Source organism: Mobula birostris, chromosome 18 (genome assembly GCF_030028105.1).
Source record: "Mobula birostris isolate sMobBir1 chromosome 18, sMobBir1.hap1, whole genome shotgun sequence".
In the NCBI taxonomy this organism is placed as follows: Eukaryota; Metazoa; Chordata; class Chondrichthyes; order Myliobatiformes; family Myliobatidae; genus Mobula; species Mobula birostris.
In genome coordinates, this window is record NC_092387.1 from 61,286,670 (window position 1) to 61,304,809 (window position 18,140).

The window sequence follows — 18,140 nt, forward strand, 5'->3', positions numbered from 1 at the left end:
GGAGGTGATGGATAGGTAAGGAGATAGGGTAAGAAAGGAAAACAGGACAGCGAATGGTGAAGAAGAGGGCAGGGCAATTACTGGAAGTTCGAGAAATAGATGTGTGTGCCACAGGTAGGAGGCTACCCAGACGGAATATAAATCTACACCTTGACGAGGTTATTCAGTAAATCATTACCTCTGTACGTGAGGCACTTGGGATACCTGGCCAATGCAATAAAACTGACAATCCACATCGCGCCACAGCACCAGTACCAGATTTTCTGGAGTTCATTGATACCAGAAACACAATTTATTTCTCTTTAATTCAGTACACCAGGGGTCCCCAACCTTTCTAGCACCGCGGACCAGTTTAATATTGACAATATTCTTTCGGACCGGCTGACGGGGGTGGTCTGTTAATCACAACCGGAATATAGGTGATATGTCAACTATGAGTAACTTATCAGTGACTAATACACTCAATTTTGTTTCTAAGGGTTTATCTAACGAATTTAATATTATACACACAGCACATATTTTCCTCGCATGAATATAGTGATAAGTCAATTATAAGTCTTAAGGGGGCTCCTTATGTCCAGTCTATTCTGCAATTTAGTTTTCATTGCATTCATTGCAGAAAGCTCCGCTTCACAAAGATATGATGTTGTAAATGGAAGCAACGTTTTCAGTGCCCTTGTGGCTATCTCAGAATATTCAGCCTTGACTTTGATCCAGAATGCCGGCAGAGATGTTATATCAAACATACTTTTCAGCTCACAGTCATTTGCAGGCTCGAGGAGTTGATCTTCTTCCCGCGCTGACGTAGATGATTCACTGGGGACATTCACAAATGGGTCACGGACCCATTCCTTTGCACGTCTTGGGTCATTTGCAGTTAGGAAGTAACGATCGAATTCTGTCAACAGCGAAGATAGATGTTCACGCACCAGCTGTGAGCCTCAGTCTCTCCCAAATTCCTAGCTAATGTTGGGAACATGTCAGATATGCCCCTGTCCACTCGCTGTCCCCCCAGTTCCAGTGTGGCTTTGAAAGCAGACACTTTATCTGCCAACTTGAAGACAGTTGTCATTCTCCCCCGAAGTGACAAATTGAGTTCATTGAGCAGGTTGAAGATGTCACACAGATAAGCAAGTTTTGCTATCCACTCCTCGTCACTGAAGTGTGCTGCCAGTGGTGACTTTTTTCTTGAAAGAAATCTCTGTAGCTGCTCTCTTAACTCAAAAACCCTGGCCAGGGCTCTCCCCCTTGATAGCCACCTGACTTCAGTGTGTAAGGGAAGCGTTTGTGCTCTGCATCCATTTCTTCGCAAAGCTGCTCAAACAGATGTGGGTTAAGGGCTTTTGCTTTGATGTGATTGATAACTTCAACAACGTCACTCAATACGCTGTTAAGATCAGGTGACATTTTTCGGCTAGCCAGTATTTCCCTGTGTGTGACACAGTGTGTAGACTGGCATTCAAGAGCAACCTCTTTGACTCGGGTAGTGAAACCAGACTCGTTAAGCTGTTCCAACAGCTGTGCTTCGATGTCCTCCGCTATGTCATCGATTCTCCTTGAAACTGTGCTGGCTGAAAGAGAAACCTGTGCCATCTTGTTAGCTGCAGCTTCTCCCAACAGTTCACGACACATGCCCTTGGCAACAGGCAGAATCAATTCTTCACCAACAGTGAAAGGCTTCTTAGCCTTAGCAATATGGCTAGCCACTAAGTACGACGCTCCCAGAGCAGCAGCATTTGTGGAGGTGGTGGCTCTCAGCCCTTGCTTCTGTCCTGCTTGCTCACGTTTTCTCCGCTCAAAAACTCAACGGGTTTGTCTTTAAGTGCAGGGTGCTTGGACTCAAGGTTCCGAAGCAGTCTTGAGGGCTTCATTGCCTCATTAGACAGCTTGTCTCCACATATCACACACAGGGGGCTTGGAGCATGCAAGTCACCGGTTGCAATAAAGCCATATTTTATGTACGACTCGTCGTATTTTCTGCTGAAGGAAGCTTTCTTTTTTTTTGCAGACTCGGCCTCAGCTGTCTTTGCGTTATCATCATCGTTAGGCCTTTTATGTCCCCTACCACCTCTTCCAAAGAAACTCTCAGGCGACGTTTGTTTTTCACTCATCGAGTGGTTGCAGGTTAACGACCGACTGATGACCTCGTGTGCGTTCAAATTCAACAGTAGGCGTGACAGGGAATGAGGAAAGGTGCAATTGACTAATATCATTTCCTCGCGACCCGGTAGCACATGCTTTGCGGCGCGGTGGTCAGGGACCACTGCAATACACTGTATAATGATATGATCTGTATAAACAGTATGCTAGACAAGCTTTTCACTCTAACTTGGTACATGTGAGAACAGTAAACCAATAGCCATACCTTCCGAGCCATCAGATTGCAGATTATTGGATTGAATTTTAAGTGGAATATAATGTTGAGTCTTTATAAAGCACAGGTGAGACCTCATTTGGAGTATTGAGAGCAGTTTCAGGCTCCTTATCTTAGAAAGGATGTGCTGACACTGGAGAGAGTTTAGAGGAGGTTCATGAAAAAGAGTCCAGGTTTGAATGACTTGTCATATGAAGAGCGTTTGATGGCCTGTACTCACTAGAATTCATAAGAATGATGGGTGACCTCATTGAAACCTATCGAATGGTGAAAGGCCTCAAAGGAGTGGATGTGGAGAGGATGTTTCCCACAGTGAGGGAGTGTACGACCAGAGGACACAGCCTCAGAATAGGGGAGCGTCCTTTTAGAATGGAAATGAGGAGGAATTTCTTTAGCCAGAAAGTGGTGAACCTGTGGAATTCGTTGCCACAGGCAGCCGTGGAGGCCATGTCTTTAGATAGATGAGAGACAGATACTTCAGTGATCCTAAAGGAAATTACAGTGTCATAGCAGCATTACAAGTGCACAGATACACAAATATTAGAAGGGAAGTAAGAAAGTATAAAAAATAAGTTATCACAAACAGTCTAACAGGAGGGGGGTCATCACTTCCCGGCTGTAGGTTGATTCATTATAGAGTCTAATGGCTGGGAGTAAGAATGACCTCATACAACACCCTTTGGAGGACCGCAGTTGTCTTAGTCTTGTACTAAAAGTGCTCCTCTGTTTAGCCAAGGTGGCATGCAGAGGGTGAGAAACATTGTCCAGAATTGCCAGGATTTTCTGTAGGGTCCTTTGTTTTACCCCAGCCTCCAGTGTGTCCAGTTTGACTCCTATAACAGAGCCAGCCTTTCTAATCAGTTTACTGAGCTTGTTGGCATCACCCGTGTTGATGCCATTGCCCCAGCACACCACTGCACAGAAGATTGTACTGGCAGCAACAGACTGGTAGAACATGTGAAGGAGAGGCTTACATACTCCAAGGGACCTCAGTGTCCTCAAGAAGTAGAGGCAACTCTGGCCCTTCTTGTACACAGTCTCTGTGTTGGAGCTCCACTCAAGTCTGTCATCCAGGTGCACCCCTGGGTACTTGTAGGTCCTAACCACATCCACATCCTCACCATCAACAGTAACAGGGAGCAGTGCAGGCTTGGTCTTCCGAAAGTCCATCACCATCTTCTTTGTTGTACTGATGTTGAGCTGCAGATGATTCAGCTTGCACCATTTGACAACGTCCTCCATCACGGCCCTGTATTCATCCTCCCATCCTCCCTTTATACACCCAACTATTGCTGAGTCATCAGAGCGTTTCTGCAGATGACATGACTTAGTGCTGTACCTGAAGTCTGAGGTATATGGGGTAAGCAGGAAGGGAGCCAATACAGTCCCCTGTGGGGCCCCAGTGCTGCTTATAACCATGTCTGACACATAGCTCTGAAGCCACACAAGCTGTGGTCTGTCAGTCAGGTAGTCCGTCATCCAGGACACGTTGGAAATGCCAATCTGCATGGAACAAAGCTTTTCCCCCAGCGATAAGGGCTGTGTGGTATTGAAGGCACTTGAGAAATCAAAAAACATGATCCTCACAGTACTGCCCTGCTTATCCAAATGGGAGAAGGATCTGTTCAACAGGTAGATGGGACAACATTGTTGACTCTAATGTGCTCCTGGTAGGCGAACTGCAGGGGATTGAGGGCTGATCTGACCAGGGGTCAGACATGAGCCAGGAACAGCCTCTCTAAGGTCTTCATGATGTGTATTTAAGGCAGAAGTTGATAGATTCTTGATTAGTCAGGGCATGAAGGGATACAGGGAAGAGGCAAGAGATTGTGACTGAAAGGGAAATGGATCAGTCATGATGAAGGACTCGATGGACCAAATGGCCTAATTCTGTTCCTATATCTTATGGTCTTACTATCGGAGTCCGACATATAAAATATTGTTGGTGTTGCTCGGCAAGCTTGTGATGTTCCTCGAACCCCCTTCTGCCCTTTGACCCAGGGGTCACTGTTCTGCAGAGCTAAATTCACATCGATTGATCAACTGCCAATTAGGAGCAACTGTGGATTCTACAGGGAGGAGAAATTGGATTGTTATTGATTGTGTGCTCAGAATTATGGTCTGTTTATAGATCAGATAACTGAGTTGTTTTCTTATCAGAGTTCCAATTATCTGGATGTCATGGAATTACTGTATGTTTCTCCCCCCTTTCCCATCCTTCCTATACCAGAGGCAGTTCTGCATTATGTGATAGCTGGTGGTTAGCACAACGTTTTACAGTACCAGCGAACTGGGTTCAGTTACCACTGCTGTCTGTAAGAAGCTTGCATGTTCTCTCCATGACCACCTGGGTCTCCTCTGGGTGTTCCAGTCTCCTCCCACTGCCCAAAGATTGGTAGGTTAATTGATCGTTGTAAATTATCTCGTGATTAGGCTAGGGTTAAGGCAGGGGTTGCATTCCATGCAGTATCTGAATAAATAAATAATCCCAACCATAACTTTTCAACGATGGACTCAGGGATTGGAAGTGTCTGGGATATTTATCCCTGAAAGTGCAAAGGAAGCAGATTTCACTTCTAAAGGAATTTGGTTAGAGACTGGGAAATGAAGGGCTTTTGAGGCTCCGGGGAAAATAGTGTGAAAGGCTGGCCAGGGAGCAGAGAGCTGAATGGCCTCTCTTTTGTGCTGTGGGGTTTAGCCCTCACCCTAACAATACAACGCAGACGAACATAAATCAGAATGTAACATTTGCAGAATGGAAAAGCCTACAAAAGGTGGCGGATACAGCCCAGTCTGTCACGGGGAAAGCCCTCCCCAATAATGAGCACATTGCAGGAAAGCAGCATCTATCATCAAGGACCCCCACCATCCAGGACATGCTCTCTTTTTGCTACTGCCATTAGGAAAGAGATACAGGAGCCTAAGGTCCCACGCCACAAGGTTCAGGAACAAAGGAGGGGAGGAGAAGATGGCCGCGTGACGCAGCGTGTGTGGCCGCTCCGAAATGATATCGTATTTGTTGAATAGGGGCCGTGCACAATCCTGATTTGATGGAGACAGATGTGAGAAGCACGGAGGAACATCTGGAGAAACTTCTGAAATGCCCGCTTCGCTGCCGCTGTGCGATCGAGAATCTCCGGAGGGGAAGGCCCCAAATCCTCGGCTTTGTCTATTGCCCGTTGCTGGGGCCAGGGTCGAAGGACTCGGCAGAGATGGTGCTCGGTGCTCGGTGTCGGAGGGCTGGTCGGAGGCTCGAAGTTTTCGGACGGACTCAAGAGTTGGCTGTGGTCGGGTGCTTCCAGGTTGCTGCATCGGCAAGTTTGTGGCGCTGGAGGTTCATGGCCGGGAGAGTTTCTCTCTTCTACCGTCTGTGTGAGATGATGGGACTTTTGAGAGACTTTGAGACTTTTTTTTACCGTGCCCATGGTCTGTTCTTTATCAAATTATGGTATTGCTTTGCACTGTTGTAACTATATATTATAATTATGTGGTTTTTGTCTGTTTTTTTAGTCTTGGTTTGTCTTGTGTTTCTGTGATATCATTCTGGAGGAACATTGTATCATTTCTTAATGCATGCATTACTAAATGACAATAAAAGAGGACTGTGTGTCCTCATAATCTAATCTAATTATTACCCTTCAATTAGGCTCCTGAACCTCGCCTCAACTCTGAACCAACCACTGTACACAAGCTATGGACTCACTTTATGACCAGCTTGTAAACCTTGGAGCCATGTTGTGAAATTTGCTGTTTTGTGGCAGCAGTACATTGCATGACATATGAAATTACTATGTTACAATAAGAAAGTTTTTTAAAAATAGGGTGAAAAGGGAGCAATATAGTGAGGTGGTGTTCATGGGTTCTTGGTCCATTCAGAAATCTAATGGCGGAGGAGAAGAAGCTGTTGTTAATACGTTGAGTGTGGGTCTTCAGGCTCCCTGATGGTAGTAATTGAAGAGGGCATGTCCTGGATGGTGGGGATGCTGCCTTCCTGAGGCATCACTTTTTAAAGATGTCCTCAATGGTGGAGAGGGTTCAAAGTAAATTTATTATCTAAGTACATATATGTCACCATATACAACCTTGAGATTCATTTTCTAGTGAGCACACTCAATAGATCTATACAATAATAACCATAGCATAATCAACGAACGAGCGCACCAACCAGTCGTGTGCAAAGGGCAACAGACTGTGCAAATTCAAAAAGAAAGAAATAATAATAATAAATAAGTAAGTAATAAATATCATGAACGTTAGAAGAAGAGTCTTTGAAAATGGGTCTGTAGGTTGTGGGAACATTTCAATGATCGGGCAAGTGAAGTTGAATGAAGTTATCCCTTTTTGTTCAAGAGAAGAGTACTGACTGTTTCTGAACCTGGTAGTGAGAGTCCTGAGGCACCTGTACCGTCTTCCTGATGGCAGTAGTAAGAAGAGAGCACATCCTGGGTGGTGAGGCGCCCTGATTTGGGATGCTGCATTCCTGCAACACCGTTTCTCAATGACGGTGAGAGCTGTATCCATGAAGTACTGGGCTGTACCCACTATTTTTTGCTGGGTTTTCTGTTTAAGGGCATTGTTTTTTTCATACAAGGCAGTGATGCAGCCAGTCAACGTACTCTCCACTATAGAAGTTTGTTGAAGTGTTAGGTGCCACGCTGAACCTCTGCAGACTCCGAAGGAAGTAGAGGTGCTGGCGTGCTTTTACGTGCCTGGCCCAGGGCAGGTCCTCCAAAGTGATAACACCAAGAAATTTAAAGCTGCTGATCCTCTCCACCTCTGATTCCCCCACTGAGGACCGGCTCGTGGACCTCTGGTTTCATAAGACCATAAGACAAAGGAGCAGAAGTTGGCCATTCGGCCCATTGAGTCTGCTCCGCCATTTTATCATGAGCTGATCCATTCATTCTCCTACTTAGTCCCACTCCCCTGCCTTCTCACCATAACCTTTGATGCCCTGGCTACTCAGATACCTATCAATCTCTGCCTTAAATACACCCAATGACTTGGCCTCCACTGCTGCCCGTGGCAACAAATTCCATAGATTCACCACCCTCTGACTAAAAAAATTTCTTCACATTTCTGTTCTGAATGGGCACCCTTCAATCCTTAAATCATGCCCCCTCGTACTAGACTCCCCCATCATGGGAAACAACTTTGCCACATCCACTCTATCCATGCCTTTCAATATTCGAAATGTTTCTATGAGGTCTCCCCTCATTCTTCTAAACTCCAAGGAGTACAGTCCAAGAGCGGACAAACCTTCCTCATATGTTAACCAATATGTTTCCTTCTCCTAAAGTCAATAAGCAGAATTTGGTCTTGTTGACGTTGAGTAAGCGGTTTTTGTTATGGCACCACTCAGCCAGGCTTTCATTCTCCCTCCTAGATGCTGATTTATCATATGTGCCTCTGACGGGCTGGCTGAATCTTCTGACTCGTTTCGATCTTGTGCAGTGGCCTGTCCATACCAGATGGTGATGAATCCAGTCAGGATGCTCTCCACAGTAAATTTGTACAAATTTGCTGGGGTCTTTGGTGACATACTAAATCTCATCATACTCTGACATGCCTTCTTCACAATTGCATCAGTGTACTGGGCCCAGGATAGATCGTCTGAGGTGCTGATGCCCTGGAGCTTGATGCTCACCTTTTCCCAGCTGATCCCTCAATGAGGATTGGTGTGTGTTCTTTGGAGTTTCCCTTCCTGAAGTCCACAGTCAGTTCCTTGGTCTTACTGACATAGTGTGCAAGCTTGTTGCTGCAGCACCACTTAATCAGCCGATTTATCTCATTCCTACATGCCTCCTCGTCACCAGAATCTGCCTGATGCTGCATGCTGTGAAAGGAATTAAAGCATTAAAAAGTTCACGCCAACCTTGTGCTCTGCAGGAATGAAGAATTCCAATCAAATTAACGCAGGTCGAATTCACCAAAGTAACACGCACAAAGTGCTGGAGGAACTGGAAAGGAAGGGGGAAGAAGGCAGAATAATAAGGAGGGGCACCAGAGGGAGATAATAGGCAGGTGAGGAGATGAGAGGGTGCCTTCCTCTAATGCCCCTCCTCCCCTCTCTCCTATGATCCACTCTCCTCTCCTATCAGATTCCTTCTTCTTCAGCCAATCCCCATCCAGCTTCTTACTTCAAACCCCCTCCCCCACCCACCTGGCTTTACCTATCACCTTTTAGCTTGTACTCCTTCCTCTCCCCCACCTTCTTATTCTGGCTCCTTCCCCCTTCATTTCTATTCCTGATGAAGGGTCTTGGCCCAAAACATCAACTGTTTATTCCTCTCCTTAGATGCTGTCTAACCTGCTGAATTCCTCCAGCATTTTGTGTGTGACTCTGGATGTCCAGCATCTGCTGAATCGTTTGTGTTTAAAATTCACCACTGGCTGTTTGTGTAGAATCCTGTGATGATTGGATGAGAAAGTGAAATATGACTCATATTCCAGGACTCCATGTAATGGGCAACCTCTCCTAGGATGGAGACTATCAGATGCAGAGTAAAATTCCCTCTGCAAAGTCCAATGCTACACTTAATTGAGTCAATACAGCTTACATGCAGAGTTACGAACAGCTTACACTTTCTCTTCAAACTTTACCAGGGCTGGGACAGATTAAATAAAGCTGCCTCTCTACTGACCTGGGACACAATTATGCAAGGTTAAGCTTCATCTGCACTGTCCTGTCACACTTTCAAGGCAGGGGTTGCGTTTGGGTGAACTGCCTGACGATGTTCTGGGGATATATCGGTGCCCCGGTAACCATGGGGAGGGAACACACAGTGTCCAGGACTGCTGGTCACCTCAGGGGATAAATGTCGCCCTGCATGCGGATGTGAACATTTTAACTTAGCTTGTTTAGTTGCTGTTAATGTCGACAATTATTTTGTAAAAATTACATTTCTACAATTCTATAAGAAACACACCATGGCAGTCATTTTTTCAACCTGGGGCCGGAGGAATCATCAGAAGAGTTCCAAGGATGTCCTCCCTAGGTCCCTAATGTATGGGGGGGGGGGGTAATCCTCATAAAAAGACCTCCACTGAGAACCCCCCTCCCTTGTTCCCAGGTGAAAAAACAACCACCGCTATGTGTTTATTGTAGCATTGTAATTTGCAATAAATGTATTTGTAAATAAATGCCATCTCCTATAGGGAATATCATACTGATGCCATGGCACTGTAGGCATCCAGGACAGCACCCAGAGGGCTGGAAGAGGCCATGTAACATATGTACCTGGAGTGCGTAAGGGTGCTGCCCTGATTCACATATCTATCGGGGCAGTACCCTTACACACTCCTGGTACCTACGCTACACGACCTCTTCCAGCCCTCTTGGTGCTGTCCTGTGTGTCTACAGTGCCGTGGCATCAGTGTGATATTTTTTGTTTTATTAAAAAGACCGTTTTAGATTTGTGGCAAATATGACTATATGATGTATATGTACAGTATCTGAAATACATCTTATGGAAATGTTTGTTTGATGATGAACTTCAATAAAAAATAAATTACAAAAAAAAAGACCGCTTTGCCAACATAGCACTTTTGCTTACTGCTGAAGAGGTGCAGTACTGTATAAGACAATGGGGTATGTTAATTTTGATAAGTTACTTAGTTGAAAGGAGCTTGCAAGCCACATTGATAATATCATTTAGCATATCAAATAGCTGATATGTGAATAGTTGGAAGTATTCAAAAGAGCCCTCTTCACAGCATTAATTGTGGGTACCTAGGAATTCTTGTCTCCAGAGGCTTTTAGACCACTTGTGTTAAAAGCTTATCTGAAAAAATATCATGTGTGTGAAGTCATCCAAGTGGCAGAGAATCTATAACTGTAGAGAACAGTCCAGGCTTTCTTGGAATGGTCCAAGATTATCAAGAAAAATGATAGAAACATGGGGTGAGCTAGAATCCATTCCTCCACCTTTGATTTCTGCGACGAATGACTGGTTCATCTGCGACTCGTGGGAGTGTCCTTTTAGCTTATAGGAGTTGTATCTGCGTTTTGGAAATCCTTTGTGTTTTAGAAACAATTTGAAATTTGGGAATCTTTTATAAGATAGAAATCCTCTGTGAGTTTTAAATGTGTTTTAAGAATGTTGTTTGAATTTAAACGAGTATCACTGAAAATGAATGAACTGCGTTTAAACTACTTGAAGTATTCCCTCCTTGGGAGGTGGGACCCACCACTCGAATCGTGGGTATTGTATAGGCAGCTAAACTCACCATGGGGAGTAAACAAGGAGTGAACTTGTCTTTAAAGGTCAGGCAGTTACAGCACAACTTTCCTTCAGCGAAGGCATCATTGGCTAACTCTATTGGATAGGGCTTAAGGACTTCATTTAAGCTTCATGGTCAGCAACCCCAATACAATCACTGGGGACAAAGAGGGATGAGGATGTCCTGGTAAACTTGCTGCTGGAGCTGACAAAAACGGCTATCTGTGAATTCTGGAGGCAGGCAGTGCCCCGGCTAGCTGCCCAGGCAATGTTCCAGGGATATGTCTGTTCAAGTAACCTTGGGGAGGGAACATGTGGTGTCCATTGGATGCCCTGGTGGTGGCCAGTGCTATCATGTTTGCTGTTGTGTGCTGGAGCAGCAGGCTGAGGGTAGCAGACGCCAACAGAATCAACAAACTCATTCGTAAGGCCAGTGATGTTGTGGGGATGGAACTGGACTCTCTGATGGTGGTGTCTGAAAAGAGGATGCTGTCTAAGTTGCATGCCATCTTGGCCAATGTCTCCCATCCACTACATAATGTACTGGTTGGGCACAGGAATACATTCAGCCAGAGACTCATTCCACCGAGATGCAACACAGAGCATCATAGGAAGTCATTCCTGCCTGTGGCCATCAAACTTTACAACTCCTCCCTTGGAGGGTCAGACACCCTGAACCAATAGGCTGGTCCTGGACTTATTTCCTGGCATAATTTACATATTACTATTTAATTATTTATGGTTTTATATTGCTATATTTATACTCTATTCTTGGTTGGGGCAACTGTAACGAAAATCAGTTTCCCTCGGGATCAATGAAGTATGACTATGACTATGACTATGGAGGTGTTCCAGAACTGTTGGGACCACAGGAGATAAATGCCATCCTGGACAGGGATGAGAACATTTTAATTTAGTTTAGTTTGTGTTAGTCACTGTTATTGTTTCTGTGTTTGTTGTGGTACTGTAGAAGTAAATTTGTAATAAACTAATCGTTGAAAAAAAGGCAGGGAGTGTACAGGCTGGACAGGGCAGTTCCCCCCTATGTTGTCCCATCAAACACCCCCAGGGCAGGGACAATATAGATCAGAAAGGATGCTGTACTGCATTCAGAGCTTTGGTCTTCTGGATCCCTGCAGTGTTCTGATGTACTGGGGGGACTCCATTCTTTTGCACTCGTTATTTTCATGCTATGTAATTCAGTTATGATAAACCTGCTTCCGATAAGTTAGCCAGTTTTATTGTTGTGTGCAGAAACATGGTGAGTTACAGCTACAAAGAACATAGGATATAAAACTTAGAATATCACAGCACACCACAGTACAGGTCCTTCAGCCCACAATGTTGTGCCAACCTTTGAACCTACTCCAAGATCAATCTAACCCTTCCCTCCCACATAGCCCTCCATTTTTCCGTCATCCATGTATCCATCCAAGAGGTTCTTAAATGTCCATAATATAAATGCCTCTACCACCATTCTTGGCAGGGCATTTCACACACCCACTACTCTGTGTAAAAAACCTACCCCGATACTTTCCTAAAATTACCTTAAAATTGTGCTCTGTTCTATTAACCATTTCTGTCCTGGGAAAACGTTCTCTTGCTATCCACCCTATCTATGTCTCTTATCATCTTGTACACCTCGATCAAGTCACCTCTCAACCTCCTTCACTCCAAAGAGAAAAGTTCACCCTATCCTCATAAGACATGATTTTTAATCCAGGCAGCGTGCTGGTAGATCTCCTCTGCCACCTCTCTAAAGGCTGCCAGGTCCAGACAGCACTGAACACAATATCCCAAGTGTGGTCTAACTGGGGTTTTAGAGAGCTGCAATATTACCTTGCAGCTCTGGAACTAATGAAGGCCAACACACCACACACCTTCTTAACCGCCCTATCGACCTGCATGTCAACTTTGAGGGACCTATATGTGTGGACCCGAGACTGCATAAGGTATAGGAGCAGAATCAGGCCATTCAGCCCATTCAGTCCGCTTTGCAATTTGATCACGGCTCTCAAGCCCATTCTCCTGCCTCTTCCCCATGACTGTTGACACCCTTACTAATCAAGAACCCGTCAAACTATGCTTTAAATATGTGCAATGACTCATTTCTGTTCCTCCACACTGCTAAGAATCCTGCCATTAGCCTGGTATTCTGCCTTCAAATTCCAAACTTTCCAAAGTGAATCAGTTCAACTTTTCTTATTTGCAAACCTTGCTTGCAGCAGCATCACAGGCAAGTCGGTAAAGAAAACATCACGTCTGCATAAAACTAAACCACCTATGACATCGGTGCAGAACCAGACCACTCAGCCCATTGAGTCTGCTCTGCCGTTCTGGCATGACTTCTCAACCCCATTCTCCTGCCTTCTCCCCGTAACCTTTGGCACGTGGTGTGTCCTGACAGACAGCAGATTTGAATTCAGGTCTCTGGCGCCGTGAGGAAGTGGCACAGCTATCAATGCCACCTGTACCCAGGTCTCTGGCGCCGTGAGGAAGTGGCACAGCTATCAATGCCACCTGTACCCAGTAAAGTGGCCGCTGAGTGTATGTTTGTGGCTTTCCGTTGCTGTAGCCCGACCACTTCAAGGTTCGACAAGCCGTGTGTTCAGGAATGTTCTTCTCCGCACCACTGTTGTAATGTGTGATTATTTGAGTTACTGTTACCTTCCTCTCAGTTTGAACCAGTCTGGCCATTCCCCTCTGACCTCTGACGTTTACAAAGGGTTTTCACCCACAGAGCTGCTGCCCCCTGTATATTTTTTGCCTCCTGCACCATTCTCTGTAAACTCTTGAGACCGTTGTGTGTGAAAATCCCAGGAGATCAGCAGGTTCTGAGATACTCAAACCACCCCTACTGACACCAACTATCAGGATCACTTAAATCACATTCCTTCCCCATTCGGATATTTGGTCTGAACAATGACTGAACCTTTTGACCATGTCTGCATGCTGCTATGCGTTGAGTTGCTGTCACCTGATTGGCTGATTAGATATGTACGGTGACGAGCAGGTGTACTGGTGTACCAAATAAAGTGGCCTCTGAGTGTATATTTAAAATGCCTTTCTGTAGCGCTGTTTACAAGCACGGAACTAGCTGGGCCATGGGGGAAGATACTGTTGCTGTTTTCTTACCCCTTTTCTATTTGGACCAAATGATTTATTTTTCCTTCTTAGTTCTGCAACATTTTCTCAGCCTTCCTGCCTAACTGTTCTTATCTGTCTTTTTCTCCCCTTCTATTCTTTTTCTCCTCTCCTATCTCTCTCCCTCCCTCCATCGCCACCTCTGCAGTGGAGATTAAGGTAATTAAAGAGCTGCCTTGGCCCCCACCAGTGGGACAACTGGACAGAGCCTTGCCGGACCACGAAGGGGACATTCTGCCTTCTCACTGCCACCTCGTGCATCAGCACCCGCTGCCACAGACGCAGCCCACGCTCGAAGACACCAGTGGTGGGTCCAACAATTCAATCTGTTACGGGCTAAAGTGTAACTGTTTTAACTGAAGAGTCCACCTCTGCTTCACCCATGTGAGTTGGAGAGGGAGGAGTCTCTCGGCTGACGGTGGGTTTTGCTACTCCTCCTGGGATGATCCACCCACCCCAATGTTGGGACATGTACCCCCACTCCTCAGTCCTTGTTCTCCAACTGACAGAGGGAGAGTTCACTCCCTCCTTCCCTTCCCACCCTATACTCCTCTACTTTATCCAACTCACCCTTCCTCCTCCCTCCCTCTCCTACCCCCTTTCTTCCCCTCCACCCCATATCTCTCCTTCTCCCTTTCTCTCCCCTGCTCTCCTCTCCTCCCTCCCTCACCTCGCTCTCCACCTTTGCTCCGTCTCCTCCTCTCCCTTCACTCTTTTTCCTCCTTTGCTCTTTGCCATTTCCTCCTCCTCCACTGTTATCCTTCTCCATCCACTTACCCTCCCCATCCTTTCTTCTTCCCTGTTCCTCCCATTCCTCCACATTCCCCTCCTCTCTGCCTCTTCACTCTCCTCACCTTCCTCGACTCTCTTATTCCTTCCCCCTTCTCTCTCTTCCCCTTCCCTCCTCTCCTCCCCTTCTCCTCCTCTCCTCCCCTTCCTTCCCTCCTCTCTTTCCTCACCCTCCCCTCCTCCCTACCTCTGACTCCCCACTCCTTCATTCTCTGCCCCCCTTCCCTCTCCACTCCTCGCACTCTCGAAAGCAGGTGTTCCCAACCTTTTTTACGCCATGGACCAATACCATTAACCAAGAGGTCAGTGTATCCAGGTTGCGGATCCCTGTGAAAGCATGTTTCGGCCTGACACGCTGTCCAACTCTTGACTGAGACCAGTTGAAATGTTTACGACTCTGAGAGCTTTAGGTGAACAGCAGGAAAGTGTTCCCGGTGTCAAGTTGGCCAGTTATGAGAAGCTATTGACTGTTATCTGGGTAAAAGATTGATAAGTTGAGGGGTGGGGAAGAGCAAGGGAGAAGATGGGAAGTTGTTCCATTCCAAATCTATAAAGGAAGGAGGAAGTAGATTAAATCAAAATTTCTAAAAGAACTTGAGTTGATATTGAAAACAAAGTCCAAGTAGTGACTAGGACAATGAGATTAACTGGACTGGTCAGTATAAGCACAGTGGGCCAAATGCACATAGATCATCGAATAGTATATCCCAGTATAGGCCCTTCAGCCCAGAATGTTGTACCAGGCCTTTAACCTACACTAAGAGTCAACCTATTCGTTCCACTCCCACCCAGCCCTCCAGTTTTCTCTCATCCATGTGCCTATCTAACTGTCTCTTAAATGTCCGTAATGTATCAGCCTCGCCCACCTGCCCTGGTAGTGCATTCCTCAAGCCTGCAGTAGAATGGCCTCTCACTGGCTGTTCCCATGCCCAGCTTTCTGTGTGTCTACCACAAGAGAGGTAAATCAACACTTGGAAACCACATTGTGAGTTGTCAGTGGTGTGTAACCACTGGTCTTGCACCTTCCAGTGAGAGCTGGTATGGATTCAATGCAAGCCGTGACCAAGAGTTGAAAGCCCCATCAGAATGAGGAATATGACAAGACTTGCCCATGCCCAAGGTAATGGAGATGTGGAATGGTTTGTCCAATTGATTGGCCTAGGTGCTAGTCTTTGGATGAAATCTCTGTGGCTGCAACGATTCCAGAAACACACAGAAACATAACGCACACAGTTAGACCCTAAAGCAAGGAAATACCCAGGCAGTAAGGCTCCCTGACCTGCCAATTGTTTTTATTTCAGATTTCCAGGATTTTTAAGATTTAAAGCGTCACGGTATTGTAGTAGTTAGTGTGACGCAGTTACAGCTCAGGGCATTCCTGAGTTGGGAGTTCAATTCTGGCAATGTCTGTAAGCAGTTGATATGTTCCCCCTGTGAGCACATGGGTTTCCTCCATGTGCTCCAGTTTCACTCCACGTTCCAAAGATGTACTGGTCATTGTAAATTGTCCTGTGATTAGGCCAGTGTTCAATCGGTGGGTTGCTGAATGTCACGGCTCATTGGGCTGGAAGGGCTTGCTTCACATTGTATCTCTAGAGAGAGACAGTAAGAAAGTTAGTTAGTTGTAGCGTAAGGAAAGCCTTCCTTAACTTCTTAACTTATGTGGCACCTTTGGAGAGCGTCTTCACTGCTCCAGGTTTTGCCTCTTGCTGCACTGCAGCAGTGCCAGCTGTTCTGCCAGATCTAAAGGCTGTGACCTCTGCCAATACTTCTCTAATCCCTGCAATCTCTTCCAGATGCTATGTAAAACCCACATCCTGGTGTATGGCAGGGTGCCTGATTCTATTTGAGGCGCCATGGACTGTTTGACCACAGCAGCAGCACTGTGGGTATTCAAAGTTCAAAGTAAAATTTATTATCAAAGTATGTATATAATCACCATATACAAACTGGAGATTCATTTTCTTGCAGGCATTCGCAGGAAAATAAAGAAATACAATAGAGATTATGAAAAACTATACAAAACAAAGACTGCCAACATCCAGTGTGCAAAAGAGGGTAAATCTTGCCAATAATAAATTTAGAGTCATAGAAAAGTACAACACTGAAACAGGCTTCTCAAACCATCTAGTGCCGAGCCACTTAGAACGTCTACTCCCATCAACCTGCACTGGGACCATAACCCTCCCTACCCCTACCATCCAGGACTCTATCCAAACTTCTCTTCAACATTGAAATCAAGCTGGCATGCTCCACTTCCGTTGACAGCTCATTCCAGACACTCACGACCATCTGAGTGAAGTTTCACCTCATGCTCCCCTTAAACTTTTCACCTTTCACCCTTAACCCATGACCTCTAGTTGTAGTCTCACCCAACCTCAGTGGAAAAAATCTGCTTGCATTTACCCTATCAACTATACCCCTCATAATTTTGTATACCTCTATCAAATCTCCTCTCAATCTTGTACGTTCTAAGGAATAAAGTTCAGACTTATTCAATCTTTCTGTTTAACTCAGGTCCTCCAGTCCTGTCAGCATCCTTGTAGATTTTCTCAGTACTCTTTCAACCTTATTTACATCTTTCCTGTAGTCAGGTGACCAAAACTGCATACAATATGACATAATTAATAAGGTAAATAAATAATACTGAGAACATGAGATGTAAATCCTTAAGTCCTCCATAAGTCCATGGCTTATGGAGTCAGTTCGGTGTTGTGGTGAGTGAAATTATCCACATTAGTAACAAATCCTGATGGCTTTAGAGATAACAACTGTTCCTGAAAATGGCGATGCGGGGCCTAAGGCTGCCCTACATCCTGCCCGACAGTAGTGACGAGAAGATAGCATGGCCTGGATGGATATTTCATTTATGACTGGAGCATAGACCAATATAGCAAAGTGTAGGGTCTTCAGCCCTCAATGTGATGCCAACTTTTTAACCTACCTAATCCTTCTATCCCACATAGCCTCCATTTTTCTTTCACCCATGCGTCTATTTAAATATTGTTAATGTATCAGGCTCTACCACCACATCCAGTAGTGTGTTTCATGCACCCACCATTTTCCGAGTAAAAAGACCTCTGACATTCCCCCATATTTTCTTCCAATCACCTTAACAGTATGTCATCTCATTTTAGCCATTGCTGCCCTGGGAAAAGGGTGCTGTCTGTCCTTTTATCATCTGATGCACCTGTATAAGAGGTCACTTCTCATCCTCCTTCGCTCCAAAGAGAAAAGCCCTCGCTCGCTCAACCTATCCTCATAAAACATGTTCTCTAATCCAGGCGCATCTTGGTGAATCTCCTCGGCACCCTCTCTAAAACTTTCATATCCTTCCTATAATGAAGAGACCAGAAAAGGACACAGTACTCCGTGTGGTTCAACAAGAGTTTTAAAGCAAGAGTTGCCTGGATTGTACATTCTGGCCGCACTCTGCTTCCTGAACTTGTTGGGATGCCCTCCCCCTTCCCAGTGACTGCCGCCCACCTACCTTCCTTTGCAAAGGTGAAAGGTACCCAAAAAGAAGTATTATAGTACCAAGTACTCGTCACACATACCCTCCTGCTTATAAAGTGACAAGTGCTGTGGAATCAGAAGAAAATTAGATGTAC

The 18,140-nt window shown here is 45.5% G+C and overlaps 1 protein-coding gene across 1 annotated transcript in view; it reads left to right on the forward strand.

Annotated features, from left to right (window-relative positions):
* Positions 1–18,140, forward strand: part of LOC140212165 (SH2 domain-containing adapter protein F-like) — a 263,486-nt gene that overhangs the window by 154,343 nt on the left and 91,003 nt on the right. Inside the window, 1 exon segment of the mRNA XM_072282800.1 lies at positions 13,889–14,047. Coding sequence (XP_072138901.1) covers positions 13,889–14,047 — 159 coding nt within the window.